The 23,979-nt window shown below is 40.3% G+C and overlaps 1 protein-coding gene across 2 annotated transcripts in view; it reads left to right on the top strand.

Annotated features, from left to right (window-relative positions):
- The first annotated feature begins 249 nt into the window (after window positions 1-249).
- FMN1 (formin 1) overlaps window positions 250-23,979 on the top strand; it is a 369,260-nt gene continuing 345,530 nt past the window's right edge. The window contains exon 1 of one of the 2 annotated variants that reach the window (XM_034769715.1): window positions 250-2,280. In XM_034769715.1, coding sequence (XP_034625606.1) covers window positions 336-2,280 — 1,945 coding nt within the window. In that variant the 5' untranslated portion in view covers window positions 250-335. The remainder of the gene's footprint in view (window positions 2,281-23,979) is intronic. The other variant, XM_034769716.1, reaches the window with a different exon arrangement.

The following is a 23,979-nucleotide window of genomic DNA, read 5'->3' as shown; positions in this document are numbered from 1 at the left end:
TGTGAAAAGGCACAGATCAAGAGCACCTGGGGGTAAATGTTATGACACTGAGCATGAATTTTAGTGTTGCCATCCTTTTTGTGTTACCCTTCTTTCCACTGAAGAATTTATCAGGAAGTATATTGAGAAAAGATTGTGATGTTGTGCTACTAATTTGCAGTTTGTTACATCAAAATTGCCTTCATTAAGTATATTTTTTTTCCTTTTTACAGGCAATGTTACTGTAGAAGATTAGTCAGATGCCTTCTGTACATTCTCCACATCACATGCTGTCTCATGCAAGCTTTGAAACACTGACCACATAATTTAAATGAATGAATAATTAGGTGAGCATAATGGAAGGCACTCATACTATCCTCCAATTGCACAGGCCCATTATGGAACTCTGTTATGTCAGCTTCTATCTCTCAAAGGGAAAAGTCAGAGGATTTACGTACAAGAGCTGTGTAACTCTAGACAAATCCAATAAACGTTTTCATAACTGCTATCAAGTAAGAGAAGGGTCAGAGACAGCAGAACCGAGAGAGCAACCTTATGAAAATGTTGGAGATATTTTTTTCAAGCAAACTACCACTAAAGATATTCTCACTGAGCTGTATAAACTAACTGCTGAAAAAGAGAGGCTGTTAGCTAACCTACTCAGTTCACACAACATTCTGGGTATTAAAATGGGAAATCAGGAGGAGAAGCTACAGGATGCCTCTGGAGGACTGAAATTTAAAGATGATGATCTCTTAAGCTTCAAGGATCAGCAGGAAACCTTTTTGGGATCCACAGATCAGAAACCCAGCTTGAGAAACAAAAAGATGAGGAAAACTGGCAGAAGGAGAGAGAGCTTGGAGGAGTTCATAAACAAGAAAGTGAAAAAGAAGGTTCACGGCGATTTGGAACCTTCTGTGTTAAACAGGACAGATATGCAACTGGGAAATAAAAGGACATTTCCCACCAAATTTTCTGCTGGCAGCTCTCCTGGTTCCTTTTCCAATTCTAATTGGCAGACAGTAGAAGACCAGGATGATTTACGATTTGACATGAATATACCACCAGAAAGATGGAGAAAAGATGGGTATTTTCTTGAGTGCAGTGGGACTTTGAAATCAGAAACAGACCTGTCTGATTCTCTATCTGAATATGACAATGATGTGTATGGAAGTTGTATTACACATCCCAGTGCTGGTCTATTGGGTGATGCAGAGGGTACTCTTAAAGTAATGAAGGTGCAGCACAGCAGCCCTTTGTTGAACTCTTTCCAAGACAGTTTATCTAACAGATTTGAGGCCTTAAACAAGACTGCAACAGCTGAAAGCCTGCATGGTTATGACTATACTGAGCAGACCTGCAGTAAGAAACCTACAGCCGGAGTCATTGCTAAAGTACAGGATTTGAGCGCGTGTATGCAGAAAGTTATAAAAACCCATACAGAGTCTGATGATAACCTTTCTTACACTGATACTCAAGAAGATAAGGAAACTGTTACACCTGTTCTCTCTGAAGTGTGCAGGGAATTTATAACAAAAGCTGAGGTATTTAGTATAGGTGAATCTGCTGTTGACTCTAAGTACACTGTGATGCAGGAAAAGGAGCGCAATGGCTGTGTTTTGCAGAGCAAAGAAGAGAGACTGCAGATTACTGATGAGTCATGCAACCTTGTGGGAGCAGTCAATAAAACCCTTCTGAAAATTATCCAGAACGACAGTTTAGATGAAGCTGCAGAATGGAAGAGACTACAACAAATTACAAGAGCAGACAAAAACCTACCAGGCTCAATGTATGACAAAAGAGCTACCTTACCCCAGGAGAGCAACAAAGGTTTGTTTTTAAATCTGCCAATACATTTAAGAACTGATATTTCTCAGACAAGCACTAACATTAAACCAGAAGAGAAAAGGCCACTATCACCCTCTTTAGTTGCTGTCTGTAATGTTTTTAATAATTCATATTCAGGATCCAATGCACACAAACAAATGTCACCTATTCCTTCTCCTTTATCTTCGAGATTGCCTAGTCCACAGCTGCACCATAGGATTCTTCCACTACCTACACAGAACACTGAGGAAGAATCTGTGTTGAATGACTATTGCAGTGGGAGACATGATGCCACAAACCTCTCCTTTGCTAATGATTTGGAATCACAGTTCTATCTGAAGTTTCCTGAATCTGGAGAATTGGGATTTTCTATAAGACAACCAGGCCTACATCAGCACACAACTGGAGAGCGTTTGGAAAAATGCACTATCCAAGAAAAACTAACTACTCAGACACAGCAGCAGCTATGTCCAGGTTAGTCCTATTTCAGACCGTAAAAAATTCTGTCAAACCCTAAACATTCCAGATGTGGTCTTTTAATAATGACCAATTTTAGGGCTTAAACAATGCATTTGCAATTAAAGTAGTTTGTTGACTATTTAAGGCTCTGATTTGAAGTTTGATAATATATTTGGTTTTTATTAAAGTGATCATTATAGTTTGTGGTGTTTGCCAGATATTTAGGTGCACAACTTTTACCACGAGCTGAATATTTTTCACCCATGTAAGATATTCATATCTACCATATGTTATGCATCCAATTATAAGTGCATTTCCTACGCAGGGTGAAAATTTGTACTTGCTTATTTTCCTGTTTTATATGTTCTAGATTGTCAAATGGACCGAATATCTATTGTCAAAACCATTTTGTAGTTGATTTGGCTTACCAGATGGTATTTTGCACTTGTAGTGCAAGTAAATTAATTTATACTAACTTAGTGTAAGATTGGTGCTTTGGCCATGTAACTACAACAGGTTCATATAAATGCTGTGATAACAAAATGTTTGTGTTTTAAAGTGTTGCACATGAGAATCATGTTACAATATACTGGTATAATGTGAAATATATACTGCATGCTGGACAATTATCTCTGCATCGTGTTAACTGGCACGACAAGGCCCAGGTTTTTCTGGGAGCTTGGAATACTGGGGAGTTTTAGTTCTAGAGCATCTGGGTGTGAAGAACAAAGAGTTGGGGGAGGGGTGAGCATGCTTTGTGTGATTTTACCGCTTACGGGAGAGGGCTACACACTTCAGTGACTTCCCAAAGTTCTTCATAGATAAGGGAAATGAGAAGGAAACAGAACAGTGCTTCCATACTCGCAAAATGAAACTCTACTCACCACCTTCATAAAGATACTGTTAAAAAAAAAAAAAAGTCATTACTGTTTTTAAATCTTTTTATCCAATCTCAAACTTTTGTCTAACTACAAATCACTGAATTCTGGAAGACACTAGGATCCAGGTGCCAGATCCAGATTATTGTGGAACTGTTGTACAATGCTGTGTCTGGCAAGGGTCCTGGAACAAGTGATCTCTTCAGGTTTGTTTTGTTGTTTTAAAGGCAAAAATCCAACATTTAGTGGTATGGCTGTGAATGAAACTTTTCATACAGATCTACACAAGCAATTCCTTCCTCACTCCCACAACTATCAACTGAAGTCATAAGACTAGAGAATCAAGATGATGACTATGACTCTTGTGCTGTTATGAATGGATTTGGGTGGATATTTACCCTCTTTCATTCTGGGATACCCACTGCATGCTCCTGCAGTTTAAATTGGAATACCTAGCTGGCTATGGATTGTAGTAGATGCACTGAAAGCAGTTCCATGATTTGGTGGGCAGAGGGTGCTCTCTGCCATTGCTTTATTTATAGCAAATAGCATGTTTTAGTGACATTGGGCTTGTATCTTTTGTTGCTCAGGTTGGTAGGGTTGCCAGTCTCCGGTTTTTGACCAGAACTCCCGGTTGAAATGGGACCCTGGCAGCTTCGATCAGCAATGCTGACTGGGCTGTTAAGTCTGGTCAGCGGTGCTGCAGGGCTAAGGCAAGCTAGTCCCTACGTGTCCTGGCACTGTGCTGCACTACAGAAGCGGGCTCCATGCACTGCCCCTGCCCGGAGCACCAGCTCTGCACTCCCATTGGCTGGGAACCACAACCAATGGGAGCTGGGAGGGGGGCGGTGCCTGCAGGTGAGAGCAGCGCATGGAGCCTCCTGGCCCCCCTGCCTAGGAGCCGGACCTGCTGGCTGCTTCCGGGGCCCAGCGGGGAACCAGAACAGGCAGGGAGCCTGCCTTATCCCTGCTGCGCCACTGACTGGGAACTGCCCAAGGTAAGCCCGCACCTCAACCCCCTGCCCCAGCCCTGAGCCCCTTCCTGCATCCCAGAGCCCTCACCTCCTCCCACGCCCCAACCCCCTGTCTCAACACACAGCCCCCTCCCACTCTCCAAATCCCTTGGCCCCACTCTGCAGCCTGGAGCCCCCTCCTGCACCCCAAACCCCTCATCCCCAGAGCCTGCACCCCCAGTCCAGAGCCCATACCCCCTTCCGCACCACAGCCCCCTCCCATATTCTGAATCTCTTGGTCCCACCCCCCAAACTCCCTCTTGTGCCCCAAGCCCCTTATCCCCAGCTCCACCCTAGAGCCAACACCCCCAGCTGGAGTCCTCACCCCCTCCCTACCCCAGCCCAGAGCCCCCTCCGGCACCCTGAACCCCTCATTTCTGGCCCTACCCTGGAGCCCGCACCCCCAGTTAGAGCCCTCACCCGCTCCAGCACCTCAACCCCCTGCCCCAGCCCAGTGAACGTGAATGAAGGTGGGGGAGAACGAGCCACCAAAGGAGGGGGAATGTAGTGATCATGGGGGGGAGGCCTCAGGAATGGGAGGAGCTTCAGGGAAGGGCTATGATGTTCGGATTTGTACAGTTGGAAAGTTGGCAACCCTACAGGGGTTGGCTATCCATCCTTCACTTCAGCATATGGATTTCTGGATCTCTTCAGTTATACTTGTACTGAAGTGCAACCGCTGGCCCACTAAGCAGGCCACAGCTTTCATTTTGTTAAGTGAACTATTAACTGGACAGAATTTATGGTCCAAAAGTAATTCATTGGTAGAATTCTTGGGAATTGTTTCTACGGGCAGTAATGCTGTTTGAATGATCAAAGTACAAATTAAAAGCTTAAGAAGAGATTAAGGCTTGCAGGAAATAATAAAATAACTCCCGTTTTGAAGTTACCATGTCGTGCAAACTTTGCTGCCACAGAGGTCTAAAACCAAATCCTCTGCAGCTGCTGTTTAAATGTTAAAATTTAAAACACTGTGGAAACTTGTACCATTTTTCTGAGGAGATATATTTCTGTGTTTATTAAATTATGAGCAAGCCTTGTTGTTAATTGTTCACTGTGGTAAGAGAAGCAAAGGGGATTTCTATTATTTGGATCTAGTTGTAAGATCATCTGATAATGTTACATATTTGAGTTGGGTTTGTGAAACGCTGCAGTGTTTTCTTTACATTTTAGTAGCCAAAAGTGAATTGACATGTCTCAAATGGACATGACATCATCATGGGCAGTTCAATCAGGCCCCAATTCCTGCAAATGCTTATGCACATGCTTAACTAGATTACTCTGTAGTCCTTGTGCGTGTGCTTAGCTTTACCACTATAACTAGTCACAGGGGGACTGCTTAAGATAGTGAAGTTAAGAACGCCCATAAGTCTTTGCAGGATCAAGGCCACAGTGTATATAGTACACAAAAAGCAGTGTATGGTACGGGGTTTGTGCTGCTTATTAGGTTAGGCTGCCAAAAGACTTGACTGCAGTTCTTGGGCTACATCAGTGTTTCCCAAACTTGGGACGCCGCTTGTGTAGGGAATGCCCTTGGTGGGCCAGGCCGGTTTGTTTACCTGCCCCGTCCGCAGGTTCCACCAATTGTGGCTCCCACTGGCCATGGTTCGCTGCTCCAGGCCAATGGGAGCTGCTGGAAGCGGTGGCCAGTACATCCCTTGGCTCGCGCCGCTTCCACACTTGTGAGGCCTCTGTCTATCTTATTGTTACAATCAAATTGAGGACCTGGTAACAAAAATCTTTATTGTCAGACCCACCCTTCAAAAGTCATGTATCACATCCATCAAAATCATGAGATTTTATAAAAACAAGAAATGTTGTGTTCCCTTGTTTTTTGTTTGTTTGTTTGTTTTTAGTATAAGTTAAGATTCTTGTATGTCTCCAGGAGCTGTGGCTTTAAAGAAACCACCAGATATCATGAGACTCACAATAAGATCATGTGCTGACATTGTTGCTTCAGTTAAATTGCCATCTTACATGTTTATATAGTCTAACACACAGGGCTTCCATATGATTGGGGCTTTTGGGTACAACTGAAATATAAATAATAATGATTTATAGTAGAGACAGGAGACTTATGATGCTAAGTATTAACTGGGACCTGAAGAGACATCCAGTGCTGTTGAGACCCATCTATGATATGGATTAGAAGCATGTTGCAACCAGATCCCCAGACTCAGCTGTAACTCTAGTGTAGACAAGGCCTAAATCACATGCTTCCATAGTTGAACTGTGGAATCCCCTAAAGGCTCTGTTGCCAAAACTATCATGTATTTGCTTGAAGGGAGAGCATCTAGTTTTAAAATTTTGAGTAGGATAATTTTTTGAGTTCATATGAAAAAAATGTCACAGGGGTCTTGTATATTATAAATCTTTTTCTTACAGTGAAAAGCAGCTCAGCTTTCCTGTCACTGAGATGTCCTTCTATGTCAGAACAAAAACTAAGTGGTTAAATTCCATTATTTGGATGCAAAATGATTTTTTTTCCTTTCCTGTTTTAGTGCCAAACAAACAGAAGTGTCCGAATAAAAATGTTAAACATAGAGGAATTCAATCCACTCTCACAAAAATACATCAAATATATATCACGATTAATCATGTGATTAAAAAAATTAATCGCAATAAAAATTAATTGCACTTTTAATAAGAGAATGCCATTTATTTAAATTTAACTGTTTTTTATGTTTTTGAAATGTTTTCTACATTATCAAATATATTGATTTCAATTACAACACAATACAAAGTGTACAGTGCTCCTTTTATATTTATTTTTATTACAAATATTTGCACTGTAAAAAACAAAAGAAATAGTATTTTTAATTGACCTAATACAAGTACCGTAGTGCAATCTCTTTATCATGAAAGTTGAACATACAAATGTAGAATTAAGTACAAAAATATAACTACATTCAAAAATAAAACACTCTAAAACTTTAGAGCCTACAAGTCCACTCAGTCCTACTTCTTGTTCAGCCAATCTCTCAGACAAACAAGTTTGTTTACATTTGCAGGAGATAATGCTGCCCACTTCTTGTTTACAATGTCACCTAAAAGTGAGAACAGGTGTTCACATGGTCCTGTTGCAACTGGTGTCACAAGATATTTACATGCCAGATGCGCTAAAGATTCATATGTCCCTTCATGCTTCAACCACCATTCCAGAGGACATGCATCCATGCTGATAACAGGTTCTGCTCGATAACAATCCAAAGCAGCATGGACTGACACATGTTCATTTTCATTATTTGAGCCAGATGCCACCAGCAAAAGGTTGATTTTCTTTTTTGGTGGTTCAGGTTCTGTAGTTTCTGCATTGGAGTGTTGCTTTTTTAAGACTTCTGAAAGCATGCTCCACACCTTGTCCCTCTCAGATTTTGGAAGGTGCTTCAGATTCTTAAACATTGGGCTGAGTGCTTTAGGTATCTTTAGAAATCTCACATTGGTACCTTCTTTGTGTTTTGTCAAATCTGCAGCGAAAGTGTTTTTAAAATGAACAATATAGGCTGGGTCATCATCCGAGACTTCTATAACATGAAATATATGGCAGAATGCGGGTAAAACAGAGCCAGAGACATAGAATTCTCCCTCAAGGAGTTCAGTCACAAATTTAATTAACGTATTATATTTTTAATGATCGTCATCAACATGGAAGCATGTCCTCCGGAATGGTGGCCGAAGCAAGAAGGGGCGTACAAATGTTTAGCATATCTGGCACGTAAATACCTTGCAATGCTGGCTACAAATGTCCCATGCGAAATGTCTCATGCGAATGCCTGTTCTCATTTCTAGTGACCTTGTAAATAAGAAGTGGGCAGCATTATCTCCTGAAAATATAAACAAACTTGTTTGGCTTAGTGTTTGTGAACAAGAAATAGGACTGAGTGGACTTGTAGGCTCTAAAGTTTTACATTATTTTATTTTTGAGTGCAGTTATGTAACAAAAAAATCTATATTTGTAAGTTGTATTTTCACAATAAAGAGATTGCACTACAGTACTTGTATGAGATGAACTGAAAAATACTGATTTTTACATTATATTATTTTTTATTACAAATATTTGCAAAGTGAGCAATGTACACTTCGTATTCTGTGTTGTAATTGAAATCAATATTTTTGAAAATGTAGAAAAACATCCAAAAATATTTAAATTTCAATTGGTATTCTATTGTTTAACACTGTGATTAAAACTGAGATTAATCACGATTAATTTTTTGAGTTAATCGTGTGAATTAACTGTGATTAATTAACAGGCCTACTATATATGCATCTCTGTGGGCAGTTCTCACCTAGTCCATATACAAATACATCATGTTTCTCTAGCCTTAGAATAACTGAGCTTGCTGTCTGCCCTATGACCACTTTTAGACCTGTCCCAGGGCAGAGTTTTTGCCTCCAAAAGATAAACCTTTCCTCCAGCTCCACCCAGTAGTCTCTCCTCCCTTAAGGAATCTATCTCAGCAGCAGGGACTGTAAAGGAAATGTTCACACTAGTAAATAAAACTTTGGAGAAAATATTCAGAGCTGTTTTATATTTAAATAATACAGAGTGACACTCTATCACATTGCCTTAGGAAATAGTGTCTGGAACAGGAAAGAGACCAGTGGTATTTTTCTCAAATTCATTGACGCATCCAGTGGTTAGAACAGGAAACTAAAAGTAAGCATTCCAAATTCTGGCAAAGCTTCTGTGGCCTTGGGTAAGTCACCCAATATTTGTGCCTCAGTGTCCGCAATATTTAAATTGTGTGTAAAACCTTCTTCATAAAGGTGTATTGAACCTAACTAATGTTGGTAAACTTTAAATTTATTGGCTTAAAGGTTTTATGTACATTAGTACAAAGTATCATATTACTCTGTGTGTGTGTGTGTGTATCATAGGTGAAGCTGGCAGTGCCACCTATTATTTAAGTTGCCCAGCAATTCCTTTTATAAGACGCTATTTTCAGTTGCTTATAATAACTTTATCAAACTTTTACTGTTTGGGCTAAATATTTCCATGCTGGGTGGGTGTTTGCATCAGATTGAATTGTTTTGAATAGATTCAGCCAAAATGGTTCAGCTGATTCCAAAAACAAAGTTGGGTGGAAAAATACACTGTTTTGCTGTGATAAATTCTTACATCTATTTCATTGAGAAGATTTGGTACCCCGATGCTTTGGAGCAGGGACTTGAAATTTGGTGGGGATTTGCCTTTGTGACAGGAATGTTCCTATTGCTATGCATATGAAAATCAGCCCAATTTGGCCAAGTTATAATCCTTTAGAAAATTTCATAGAATATCAGGGTTGGAAGGGACCTTAGGAGGTCATCTAGTCCAATCCCCTGTTCAAAGCAGGACCAATTCCCAACTAAATCATTGCAGCCAGGGCTTTGTCAAGTCTGACCTTAAAAACCTCTAAGGAAGGAGATTCCACCACCTCTCTAGGTAAACCATTCCAGTGCTTCACCGTCCTCCTAGTGAAAAAGATTTTCCTAATATCCAGCCTAAACCTCCCCCACTACAACTTGAGACCATTACTCCTTGTTCTGTCATCTGCTACCACTGAGAACAGTCTAGATCCATCCTCTTTAGAACCCCCTTTCAGGTAGTTGAAAGCAGCTATCAAATCCCCCTCATTCTTCTCTTCTGAAGACTAAACAATCCCAGTTCCCTCAGCCTCTCCTCATAAGTCATGTGCTCCAGCCCCTAATAATTTTTGTTGCCCTCTGCTGGACTCTTTCCAATTTTTCCACATCCTTCTTGTAGTGTGAGGCCCAAAACTGGACACAGTACTCCAGGTGAGGCCTCACCAATGCCATATAGTGGGGAATGATCACATCCCTCGATATACTGGCAATGCCCCTACTTATACAGCCCAAAATGCTGTTAGCCTTCTTGGCAACAAGGGCACACTGTTGACAGTTTACACATGTCTTGTAGAAATACGTTAGTTTGGCAGCTAAAATCTTTCAAGATTCCATCCACACTGAACATAGGTGAGGGCATGGCAAAAGCCACTGCTTCTCCCCTGTGATGCCCTATTGCTAAAGGAAGGTGTGCTAGGCGAAAGGGGAGATGAACTCCTGATGACTTTTATTTTCAGTAAAACTTTCCTGAGTTCATAAACTTTCGTTCCTGAAACATTGCTAAGAAAATCTCTTCTTTCCACATGAACCATAAAAGTCCAATTTTACATGACTTTACTTCCAATATAAAACCATCTTAGGAAAAGGAAATTAAAGATGATACTTCCTTGGCTTGTGCCTAGAGATGCCTATTGAAGTCTGGTAGTCCTACTTGTGTATGGTGTTTCATATCGTATGGTTATATTTAGAAACAATAGGATGAGTTAAGGACTGAGTCAGTCTTAGTTTTGAATTTGTTTGATTGTGTTTGGTTTGATTTTCTTGGTTAATAGTATATATGGGGCTTTGCTAATAAAATTGTAACTGAAAATTAAAATGCAGATAAGGTTTCATCTCAGCTGTTTAATGTAGGTGGCAAAAGTAATGAATATTTAGTTCTTCTTTGAGTGATTGCACATATCCATTCCACTTTAGTGTCGGAGATTTTTCCTTTAGTGGTACTCATTGGGTCTTGTGTGATCCTCGTAGCACTGCATTGGCCACACCAGCATTGGTTCTTCAGTCTGTGGAGCCCTCTCTGCTGGGTCTCCTTTAATATTACCTACAGAACCTGACCTGATTTCCAAGAACCATAGTCTCTTGCTATATCTCAGTCTGGCCACTCTCCATCTTATGACCTGGATACTCCATGCTCAAGAAGTGAAGTTTTGGAGAATGTGCAAAACATCCTGAACCAGCAGGAAGCCATCTAGTAGATTATACTTACCTGTTGAAGTGAAAGCAATTCTCCTTTTGGTCAAAGCAGAAGGGTGTACTGCCAGTCCTGGCCTCTATCTGACATATTTTGGACTATTTATTCTACGTGAAGCAACAAGGCCTGTCAATTTAGTTCCATCAGAATTCAGCTGGCAGCTATCTCTGCTTTCCACCCACCAATTGTGGGCCGCTCAGTGTTTTCTAATCCTATGTCAGTCAGATTCTGAAAGAGTCTGGACAGGTTATGGAGGTCATGACTCCCATTCCTCCATGGGACTTAATCTGGTGCTAACAAGGTTGATGGGTGCGCCCTATGAACAGGACTGCTCTTTGCTGCATCTATCCATGAAAACAACTTTTTGGTCGCTATTAACAGGGGTGGTGGAATTATGAGCACTGGTAGCTGGCCCACCTGAAACAATTTTTTATGAGGACAAGGTATACTTTTATCCACATCTGAAATTCCTAACTAACGTAGTATTAGACTTCCACTTCAATCAAGTCATATATTTACTGACTTTCTTCTTAGTCCCTGTTCTCATAAGGATGAGAAGAGGCTCCATTCTTTGGATGTAAGAAGGGCATTGGCTTTTTACTTGGACAGAAGTAGGTCTTTTAGCTCATCAGCACAGCTATTCATGTCAGTTGTGAATAGTATGAAAGGCACAGAGGATTTTGTCCTTGATTTCATCCTGCATATGTCTGTTATGACATTGCCAATGTACACGCTACAAGATCTCAAGCAGCTTCCACAGCTTTTGGCTCTATTACCTATAACGGACATTGGCAGAGCTGCAGCTTTGTCATCAATATATACCTTTGCTACTCATTATACTACATCTAATCATTCAAGAGATGATGCCAAGTTTGGACAAGTAGTTCTTCAGTCATTATTCAGGTAAACTCCGAAACCCACCTTCTCGATTTAACTGCTTGTAAGTCACTTAAGGTGGAATGGACATGTACAGTCAATTGAAGGAAAAAGCAGTTACTAACCTGTTCTGTAACCATTGCTGTTCTTTGAGATGTGTTGTGTGTGTCCATTCCACATTACACCCTCCTTCCCTTCTATATCACAATATAAGAAGGAACTGAGGTGGTGATCTGGGAAAGCTCCACCCTTTATACCATTATGCGATAATATGAGGTAGCTAAGAGCACATATGCTGCCCTGATAGGTACTACTAAAGGAAAAATCTGACACACATACTCACTCACTCACTCACTCACTCAGACTCTCTCTCTCTCAGTGGTTTGAGCATTGGCCTGCTAAACCCAGGGTTGTGAGTTCAATCCTTGAGGGGACCATTTAGGGATCTGGGGCAAAAATCTGTCTGGGGATTGGTCCTGCTTTGATCAGAGGGTTGGACTAGATGACCTCCTGAGGTCCCTTCCAACCCTGATATTCTATGATCCTCTGTCTACTTGAAATGGAATGGCCATGTGCAACACATCTTAAAGAACAACAGTTACAGAACAGGTTAATAAGTGGTTTTTACTGCTTGAATTTTATATTTGTATTGGGGGGAGGTTGTTTTTAACTAACTGTCTATTTTCAAATCAAAGAGCTAATGTCAATAAGATGAATTCAGTAACTAGGTCTTGTGATCGTCTCGTGTACCATGGCTTTGGGAAAAATCAGTTTTATAGAAACAAAGCTCTCTTTAAAGACTCTTAGAATAGAAGACAGCTGATATTGTACTGATTCTTTGCTTTTTGTTTGAAGAATGAAAAGGGTTTATAAATATCTTCTCTAAGTGGTTGAGAGAATTGCTAATTGATATTTTAAAAATACTATGGGTTTTGTCCATAAATAATTTGCATTTCCTGAGGTGAGTTTTCACATAAGTCACATTGAAAAATCATGCAGTTTCTCACATGTAATTCACATGAACATGGTATACATGAATGTTACTTGGTTCACAACAGGAAATTCAGTGTGAATACTCTGAGCATTTTGCAAAGAGTATAAAGAATGAAGAGGTTGGGGTAAGACCGCTCCCTTTTCTGGTTTTAATACATTCTAATTCAGAAATGAAAGTAAATGTGTATGATTTTGAAAACCTCAGGTTGGCACACTGCAATCTCACTTTGTACATTTTTCTAAGCAACAAAAAGAGAGCACATATCCATTGCAGAAACTCAGAAGGTTAACTTACTCTTGTTCACATACATGATCTATTGTTTTATTTAAATTTGAAAGTAATTTTTTAGTTATTTATGATCAGTATCTTTTTCACTATAAAATAGGTTACAGTTTCGATGCCCAGATAACTGGGTTTCATGTTGGATTCAATGGTAGCTGAATGGAGCTGGAGTGACTTTATGCAATATATACTCGAGAACACAAGAGGGAGCTGGGAGAAGGTGTAAAGGAGGACACAGCGGGAGAGCTGCCACATTTTTGTGATTTGCTTAAATAAAGAATCTGGTTTAATCCTACAGGTGGCTTCTCACCTTAGTCAAAATACAGTTTATGTGACCTTCCCTCTCCCCTCAGCCAGCCCTCCTTTTCCTTCCTCTCCTACAACTTTCTCCTCCTTCTCCCCGTCACAGATACAGAAATTTCTTGTTTGCTGTCCTCTTCCACTTGCCCTAGTGACATTGTCCCATCCCCTCTCCTGATCTCCCCGCACCCACACTCATGCCTTACCTTACTCTTCTCCTCCGCCTCTCACTCCCCTCTTGCTCTTTCCTCTCAGAATACAAGCATGTTTTATTCTCCCTCATCTTAAAAAGTCCTAAACAAAACCAACAAAAAAATCCAAACCATGCTTAACACCACTTCCCTCACCCGCAACTGCCTCATTTCCCTTCTCCCTCTCATCTCTAAGCTCATTGAACATGCTGTTTACAATCACTGTCTGAAGTTCCTCTCCTCCATTTCCATCCTACACTCTCTCCAGTCCAGCTTCCATTCCAGGCACTCCACTGAAACTGCTTTCATCAAAGTCTCTAATAGCTTTCTAGCCAAACCTCAGAACCAGTATTCCTTCCTCATCTTCCTTGACCTGTCAGCTGCGTGCAACACCATCAGCCATGCTTCTTTTCTTGAAATCTTCTCTCCTTTGGCTTCTGTGATTCTGACCTTCCTTGATTCTCTTTCTACCTCTCTAACTGTTCCTTCAGCAGGTCCTTTGGAGGATCTTTCTCATTCCCTTCCTCCACCTTCTATGGGGTTTCCACAGGGGTCTGTTCTTGGTCTCCTCATCTTCTCCCTCCACACCTTAGCTCTTGGTAATCTCAACTGTAAAGAAATTCAATTACCATGTCTATGCTGACAATTTGCATCTCTACTTGGTTTCTTCTATCCACACTAAAATCTCAGCCTCTGTCATCTTGTGGCTGTCTAGCCATCAGCGCAAACTCAGCAGATCACTTAATCTTCCTCTCCTGCCCACAAGCCTTCCAGGCTATGTCTAAATCTTGCAGATTCTTTCTCCAAAACATCTCTAAGGGCAGGTCTACACTACCCGCCTGAATTGGCGGGTAGAAATCGATCTCTCGGGGATCGAATTATCGCATCTCGTCGGGACGCGACAATCGATCTCCAAATCAACGCTTGTACTCCACCAGCAGAGGTAGGAGTAAGCGCCGTCGACGGGGGAGCCGCGGAGGTCGATTTGCCGCCGTCCTCACAGCGGGGTAAGTCGTCTCCAATACATCGAATTCAGCTATGCTATTCACATAGCTGAATTGGGTATCTTAAATCGACCCCCTCCCACCTCGTAGTGAGGACGTAGCCTAAGACATCGCCTTTCCTATCTGTCCACACAAATAAAACTCTTGTCCAGGCTGTCATCTTATTTCTCAGTTGCTGCAACATCCTTTTCTCTAGCCTGCAGAAATGCAGTTTTGACCCGGTCGTATCCATTCAGAATACTGCTGCAAAGATCATTTTCCAACCCCATCATTTTGACCATGTCACCCCTTTCTTTGCATTCCAACATTGGCTTTGCTTTCTCTGTTACATCAAGCATAAGCTATTTGTCTTTACTTTTAAGACCCTTCACAGCATGTCCCCACCCTATCTATTATCTCTCATTTGCAATCTAGATGGCAACTCCCATCTCCGATTGGCCCATGATGCCAGTCTGCATAGCCCACTTGTTAAATTGTCAAAGAAGCACCTTCATGCTTTCTCCCAATGCTGCCCCTTGTGTGGAAGAAGCTTCCTGTAAACATCCTCAAAACTACCTCACTATCTTCCTTCAAAACCCATCCTAAAACTCTTCTTTTCTGTGAGGCCTATGCTAAACTTGACAACAAGTAGACCATTGGTATGATGAGACCACTGCCTATCATGTTGACATTGTTTTCTTGTACTCCCCCATTTGTCTTTATGGTATCCTCTGTTGTATCTTGTCTTCTGTTTGGTCTCTGCCCCAAAGAGCTTACAATCTACTTATTTTTGTTCTGTGTTTGCCTAGTGGCTAGTACAATGGGATCCTGGGTTCCTGCGTGATACAGTAATTCTATCTATCTATCTAAAAAGTTAATATAAGCGGTTGATAGGTAAACAGTGAAGAATATGTATCAGGAAGTGAAAATGGTTTTAGCCAGTAAGACCAGCTTTTAACTGAAATATACATCTATTTTTAAAAAGGGGAGAGGAATCAAAGAAATTTCAACACAGTCTCCTGGAGGAAAAGAGTAATTTTAAATGTAAAGTCTACCTCTCAAGAAATGAATACAATCAAAAAATACTTAAGCTTTGGTATGGATCCAAAACAACACAACAGTCACACTAAAAGGCAAAGTAATCAGCATAGTTATCTGACCTTTTGAGCTGTTACAAAATAGTATCTGTTTGCATACAGCTAATCCCTACTTTAATGGATGGACATGAATTTCCATTTCTCCTCAGATCTGCAAAATTTGATCCACTTCATTCAACCCTCCAATTACTTGAATAAGAATGACTAAAAATGATTAAGGGAAAATTTGTATGTTCGTATCCCACTTAAATGTGATGACATGGCTTTTGGATGAACTATTTGGAATCATCTCAGTATGTCAAGTCAAAACATTCTTAGGAACACCTTAATCAACATATCATTTATATGGTATAGTAAGAGCTTCTTCCAAGTTTGGGACAGTAATATTATGTTATCCATCAGTGCTTGTGTTCTATATTTACATAGGAGAAGGCTACTTCTGAGAGTCTAGTGTGATAGTTGGATACTCAGGTAGCACAGTTACTAAGCGTGGTATAAATATTTAGCTCTCTAGATATATCATTTTGTTTCCAAATATATTCAGCACAACTTCTCACTCAGATGCTCTCATCAGGCAATTTGACCCTTTCATCCTTACGGTACCTGTGACATTTTAAAGTATCTGTTGCAACACTTCTTAACGTGATAATATAGATCACCACGACTCCTGACCAGTGAAGCTAAAACCTACTTTAAAATAGTGTTAACAATATGGTACTGTAAATCCATGCTGCATGCTTGCCTTAGTCTGTAGGTGTACAGTAGTATGAAGAGAATTAAGCAAAACTGAATGTTCAGGACAAAGCCTTTGAGTTTACAAGACCCTGTGAAGACTGACCTTGATAGATACTGTGAGCAAATAGCTCCAGTTTTAATTGAATGACTTCCCAGCATGACAAGCTTAAGCAGCAGTTGTATTTTTGTCTCTATATAACATGTGACTTTCCAGTCAAAGCCAATCACTGAAGGGTAGCCAAGTGAATTAAATTGGAATGAAAAATCAAAGGCAGCTTAATGTTTCATGCTGGTCATAGATTAACAATTTTATGTTGCTGTGGAACAAAAGGCCAATGCATTCACACCAATTTCTAGTTTATAACACACTGTCATTCAAAGACTTACTTTAAGGAAACAAGGCATTTTTCTTTATCAATAGATAGATTTCTTTACGTAAAAAATGATAGGTGGCAGCTATAAATTATTGAAGGCATACATATTTATGCGCTCAGCTAATACAACACAAATCAGTTTGAGAATGGATTCACTAAACTAAAATAAAAATGGTTCAGTTGAAATCTCTTACTGCCGGAGCAGGATGATATATAAGCTGAGACCAAGTACAAGTATTTACCTGTGTAAGTATAAAACTAACAATATATAGGATTTTTTAAATGACATGCTAAGTGCTGTTTGTTTTTCTCTCTCCTCCATTTTAATGAAGTGGAAAAGCATATTCTATCAAATTTACCAGAGTAGCCAAATCTGACTTCTCATGTTGCTGAGAAAATTCTGCATATTTCCTATTAAAAATGTTCCCTATTCTTGGCTAAATTACAAGAGTAGAACATGAATACTTAATTTCAAGTGTAGATTTTTTTTTCTAAATTTATGTATCATGAATGATGAATTGATATGCAACATTAGTATGTTTTGTAAATAATATTTGTAAATTGAATGTAAATATTTTATTTTAAAAGGGCTTAATTCAATATGTACTACATTAAACAAGATGTAAACAATTAAATAATATACATCTAAGTAGTGAATATTATTTAAAAGCACATACATTACACTATACCTAATACTATAATATAGTTTCTGACAATCCAAACAGATAGTTTCATTGTGTAAGTTGTGAGAAGCTTCTTTTTTTCATCTAGGGTTGGATTGTGACTAGTCCTTATGCTGCTCATCCCCACCATGTGACTGCATTAGGGTTACCCGCAGTATGGGTCTGGGTTTTGTGTAGGGTTTGTTCTCTGGGTGTTCCCCATAGAGAACAAGGTGATGGTGAAGAGGCAGAGACTGGGGAGAACTGTCTGGATACATGGCAGGGGAAGTAAGCAGCATCCTTTCAAGGGCTGCAGTAAATTACTTCTCCCCAGAACAAGAGGGAAGCAGGGGAGGAACTCCAAATCACAGTTCCTCAATGGGAGGTGTAATATACCATATCACTGCTTACTCTGGGCTGTACCTAAGGATAATATCTAGATCTTAATATGTATGGTAAAGACTTTGGCGCTTTTTATACCAATTTTAACCTTTCCTCCCTCTTTATGGAAGTGTTACAAAGGAAAGTGCTTTTGTTTGCAGTTTGTAGTTCTTGATATTACAATACGGTATAAAGCTTGCCTGGATACTTGCATGAGTAACAGCACAGAAGCATTATATCTGTAGGATAGTGGTGCCTGCTAGTGTGACTCTAAGGGCTTGTCTTCACTACGGGGGTAAGTCGACCTAAATTACGCTACTCGAGCTACGTGACTAACGTAGCTGGAGTTTATGTAGCCTAGATTGACTTACCCCGATGTCTTCACTGTGCTGAGTTGATGGGAGGTGCTCTTTGGTTGACTTCCCTTACTCTTCTCAGAAAGCTGGAGTACCAGGGTCGACTGGAGAGTGCTCTGCTGTCAATTTAGCGGGTCTTCACTAGACTCACTAAATCGATCCCTGCTTCATCAATTGCAGCACTGTCGATCTCTCCAGTAGTGGAGACCAGCCCTAAGTGATCCACAGTCGTTTCTCTTATATCCATCCATGATTTAGAGGTTTATAACTTGGCTGATTCAAAACAAAAAGTCACTGTGAACAAAATTTAATGGATAGTTTCGGCTCCGTAAGTGCACAATGACCCTGATATTTTCTAGTAGTCAGGAGAACAAAACTTTAAAATATATATAATATTAACTTCAAAATTCCTGTCTTTTACGTTACTTCAGATACTTATGGAACAAAAACTTTACACATTGGTGTGGTTCTGTTAAGAAAAGTAAGTTGGTGAAAAAGGCATTCTGCATTTCTGTTTTTAATGGTCTGTCAGTGATTTCCATATCAAATATGCTCAGTTTAGAAGTAAAGATATAATTTTCCTGATTGTCAACATCTGTAAATTCAACCTAGAATCTGAAAGGCCAGGTAGGCTCCTTCTGTCGCATGTACTTCTACCACCACCATCAACAACAAAAATCTGCAAAACAAAAACTAGAACTTAGTTGACGATTTTCTTGATGATGTTCAAGCTGCAATAGAATCCAGCTCACATCCCCAGAGCTGCATTGGCTTAGCAGAGTCAACAGCAATAAACAGTAATAAATCCCAATAGTGTGTAGTTTTGGCAATAGTAAATTAATGGTACCCTGAATATTAATTTAGTATTCAGTTTTTTATAGTAGTTTGTTTTTTTTCCAAGGTAGAACTCATAATCATTTTGGCTTTCTGGGATTCTTCAGAATTCTTTCCCGTTTTGGAGTTAGATTTTATTTTTTCATCTTTTATTTAGGATCATTTTTGTTGTAACTTGATACAACAGAATACCATATCGGCGGGATTAACCTGTATGTAGAAGCTGGAGGCAGGTTTTCTAGTAAGTCTCCACACTTCTTTGCATACAAGCTCTGAGATCATATTGAATGTTTTCACTTTATGCTGGCTATTATAACATAGGACTGGATATTCCCCATTACTTTTGAGGATAGAAGGTAGCAGAATGATATGGAAACCGTGGTGAGATACAGGGAAAGGCAAGTGTTAGCTCAGGGGTGTGTTTCACCCCATGAATCCACAGAAACCTCTAGCAAACATGGCTTCACAGGTTCTGAGTAAGAAATGGGGAACAGCCATTCTCCATGGCTTCCTAACCTGGCAGATTTCCAAGCAGGAGATAGCAGTGTTATAAGCAACATTAACACTATTCTGCAGCTTCTACTACCATCCAGAGAAGGTTGTTAGTGAACCTCTTGATGTTCTATAAATACTTTTTTCCATCCTCTTGGAATTTTAACAGGATAGAGTGTAGCAGTGGCAATACTAAATTGTGGAAACAATTAAAGGATCTGCTTTTGTAAATGCAGCTCTTATTCCTCCATTTTTATTAATTCCCCAAAACTACATAATGAGGTAGAGATGGGCTAATGTGGCTGACACAACATTTAAGTAGGACGAATTAACAAGTTACTGGTGGTATTAGGGTGAAGGGGGACTGTAGAATTCATAAATAAGTGTTCATGTTGTGATAATTATTTCCTTCTCACCTATGGCCAGATTGAACTGGTGAACAGTACTGTTGCCGGCCCAGGGGGCCCAAGGGAGCACCAGGGTTCATTGCTCGGTGTGTGTCGCACCAGTAGACACACCAGGGTGGAGAAGCAAACCAAATTTATTCAAGAGCTCTGAATAGGCACTAGGAGACCAGCATGTCTCAAATCAAGCGCAGCAAATACAAGCAAGTTTCCCATTTTATATTCCAAGCTGTTTGTGTACAAGCCTTTGTTCTGTTCCTTCCTTCCCCCTCCCTTCCCGACAGCGGCTACAGCAGGCAGTACATTGTGGCGTGTTAGAAAAGTTCTTGTCTGCATGCTTATCTTTGGCCTTGCAAGCTCTACGTAGTAGGTCTTTCCCTCCCCTTTTTCCCCCTCGTTATCACTAGTGCTTCTGCTAGTGTGAACGAAACTGCAGCTGTCTGCTAAAAAGGTGACCGTTATATATTCTGCTTCAGCATTTAGGCTGTTAGCATGGAGGCTGGTTAAAGTTCACAAGATGGCTCACTTAGACCCAGAGCAGGGGGGTTTCATCGGCACTTATGGCCTTCCACCCCCCCGAGTTACCTGGTAGCTATGCCTAGTGACACCAACAGTACTTACAACTGTAATAGTGAGCAGACCCCTTACAGTCAATGGAGCTACTTATGTGTGTAACTGTCCACCAGAATGAGTAAGGGGTACACCATCTGGCTGTTAGAGCATGTGGGCCTGAGTCTCCTCTCGTGTGTCACTGTAAACCAAGAAGTCTTCTGAAGTCAATGGAATTAAAATCCATTAAATCGTGTTAAGCGAGGGAACCCAGCCTTGTTTCTCACATCAGATACATTCATTTCTGGAAGGGGACTGTGACGGACCAGGGAAACCTCACAGCAGCAGGAAAAGGTTAAAGGGAGCTTATAGGCCCAGTTAGCCCTGTCCCGCTATACCTGCAGTCAATGCAGAGAGTGAAGTGTGGTATTAGACTGTAAGGACACTGTGGAGCTAGGCCCCCTCCAACTTTACATCCACCCCACCCAGGGGGACTAAGGCCATGACAGAATGCTGCTAGTGGCCCACAAGGGGGTACCACTACAGGTGAGCCACTACAGACTGTTTTGGACTATAGGGGACAGGCCCCAAACTGAAGGGACAGAGGTAGAAAATAGCCCTGAGCAATTGACTTGGACTCTGCCAGGAGGATCTTGCTAATGTTGCTTCACACGGGGCCCTGGACTGGGACCCAGTGGACAGGGAAGGCCCTGGCCACCCTTACCACACTCCGTTAAGGGCTGAGGCCCAGATATGAGTGGAGGCCGGACGGTTCCCAGTCTGAGGTGAAGAACCAGGCACCTCTGCCAAGAAAGCAAGGGACTGGAAGTAAGGTGTCCTAACAGCTAGGCCGCCCAGCCTCTTAGCATCATATCACAAGGACCCATCTGTATTCAGGACTAAGAGTGTTCACCAGTCTGTACAAAATTACAATAAATTAAATGTATGCCAAAGCTGATCTCTTAACTTATTTCTATACCTTGCATATTAACATATAGTAATTTAACAAACACATTTCTTAAATAGGACAAAATAAATTAATGGAGATATCCTGTCTCCTAGAGCTGGAAGGGACCTTGAAAGGTCATCGAGTCCAGCCCCCTGCCTTCACTAGCAGGACCAAGTACTGATTTTTCCCCAGATCCCTAAGTGGCTCCCTCAAGGATTGAACTCACAACCCTGGGTTTAGCAGGCTCAAACCACTGAGCTATCCCTGTCAAGTTGTCTGGAGTGGCTCAACCATCAGTGCCAAACTCAGGGCACACAGTTAAAAAGTAGGGCACAAACCACAGATTGGTTGTGTGTGTTCCATACTTACATTTCGTCAATCAAGTATGAACCACCTCAAGCACTATAAGAGCTTAAGGTGGAGTCATAGACAGTCTCCTGGGGTACTCTGGTCTATCTTGCCACCTAGGCAAGCTTGACGGTGTGATAGATGGTCCCCTACACCAAAAATCACAATAATATTCAGGTATCAGAGGGGTAGCCTTGTTTGTCTGGATCTGTAAAAAGCAACAGAGAGTCCTGTGGCACCTTTAAGACTAACAGATGTATCAGAGCATAAGCTTTTGTGGGTGAATACCCACGTCGTCAGACGCATGTTTTATAATATTCAGCTTACTCTTAGTCCCAAAGGACCAGTCACTTACCCCAAGTCAATTGTTCCTCAGATCTCACACCAAAGACAAGGTTTGCAGCAAATCCTATAATAAATTAACTAAATATTTATTAACTAGGAAAAAGAAATTAGTTTAATTTAGGTTAAGATAATCATCCACAAATGAGTTACAGTCATAGGTGTCAACAAGTAACAGAAGCTGTTGTAATGTGCAAGCTCTATATGTCCTTTAGGGCTAACCCAAGCTTAACAGTCAGGGATCATCCCTCGTTTATGCTTAGAAGACTTTCACTCTCCGTCAAGTCCAAGTAGCATAAGGATAACAATTTATTCTTGACAGGGATTTTTATTCCCTTGCCCCAGAGCTCGAGTGTTTGTGCGTGTTCCCTCTTCGTGATGGGGAGCAATCAACAAAGTATTTTGTCTACTGATGTTCCATGCTGGCTTGTCTGATGTCTATCGAACTTCTTCTGTTGGAGAGGAGATGACACCTCCTGTGGTAAGGTAGCATTTCACACTTGCTAATACTTCTCTCCTGACTTGGGGAAGGGGTTACAATTTTAGAGCAAACACTTAAATATTACCTTATAACATGGAATACAGATATTATAAGTGAGATTAATGCATGCAGCAACTCACAAGCATTTCAAAGTCCAAACACATGTTTGTAAATCTAATGCCTATTTTAACAATACTAACACACAGGTGAGCCAGACTGGTTTCCAGCTATGTATTTGTCAGTGTTCTTTGAGTCCAAGGGGCCGTGATGTGAACAGGCATTCGGTCTGCCAGCATTAGGATATCTATTAAAAAAAACAAACAAACCTAAATATATTTTAAATGTAGCCTGAATGGCAACTGTTTGATAAACACAAGATGAAGAAGCTGTTATATTCAGAGGGATATTATTAAAATAAGTTTAATAGTTTTTGCTTTTAAACCTATTTTTCAAGCTTTCTGAAATGGTAGCATATTTTATAATGATAATATGGATTCCAAATCTTTGTTTGGGGGAGACTGAGAGGTTTCCTAATTTCTTATGTGTAGATTATTAACCCTTCTAGATTCAGGACAATTTTTCCTATATAACCATCACTATCTGTTAAATATCAGCTGCTTTTGTGTGACCTAAAATGGTAATCTCACTAAATCATGTTCACTCATCAAATTTGAATTTAGATATCTGGCTTTCATGTTATCAGACTATTTAGGCTAAATCATTTGATTTAATCTCTTGAGTAATTAAGGTATAATAATGCACCTGCAGCCACTAAAGCAGACACACTGCAGTCTGAAGGCTCCAGATTTCTCTAAAATATTCTGTGATAAAGTACAATTAACAAGGGCCCAAGTCAGCAAAAATTGGTACAAGTTTTTTGTTGCACTAGCTCCAAAAAATTGCTTCTGTTACTAAGTGCAGCACTAAAGTCAGGTTGATTTTTTTTTCTTTGACTTAAATTTGTCAGCACAAACTCTAAGGTATTAATTTTAATATTTCATTTTCAGATCATAGATTTATCTATCTGTATTTCTTTGAAAACGATAAAACAGATGTATTTTTTCTGTGTGGATTTGTGTAACTTGTATTCAACCAATTAATATCAAGAATATTAAAACCTAACTCTTAATCCATCTATTCTAATTTTCTTCCAGCATACTTATTTCTGGTAGTAATTTAGCTGTAACAATAATCAGTATAAAGTACTTGAGCAAATAGATAAGTCATTCACAAACAGCATTAGACAGTGCTTGAAAGTTGAAGTAATTGTATTATAAGATGAGCAAGTAAACATTTTGGAAACAATTTAGCAAAAATACAGACGTTTAATATGGACAACCAAAATAGACTGTATTCCTTTTAAAATCTTCAAATTT

This window comes from Trachemys scripta, chromosome 4 (genome assembly GCF_013100865.1).
Source record: "Trachemys scripta elegans isolate TJP31775 chromosome 4, CAS_Tse_1.0, whole genome shotgun sequence".
NCBI lineage: Eukaryota > Metazoa > Chordata > Testudines > Emydidae > Trachemys > Trachemys scripta.
The sequence above is the reverse complement of the archived record's forward strand: the minus strand, read 5'-3'. Positions and strand labels throughout refer to the sequence as shown.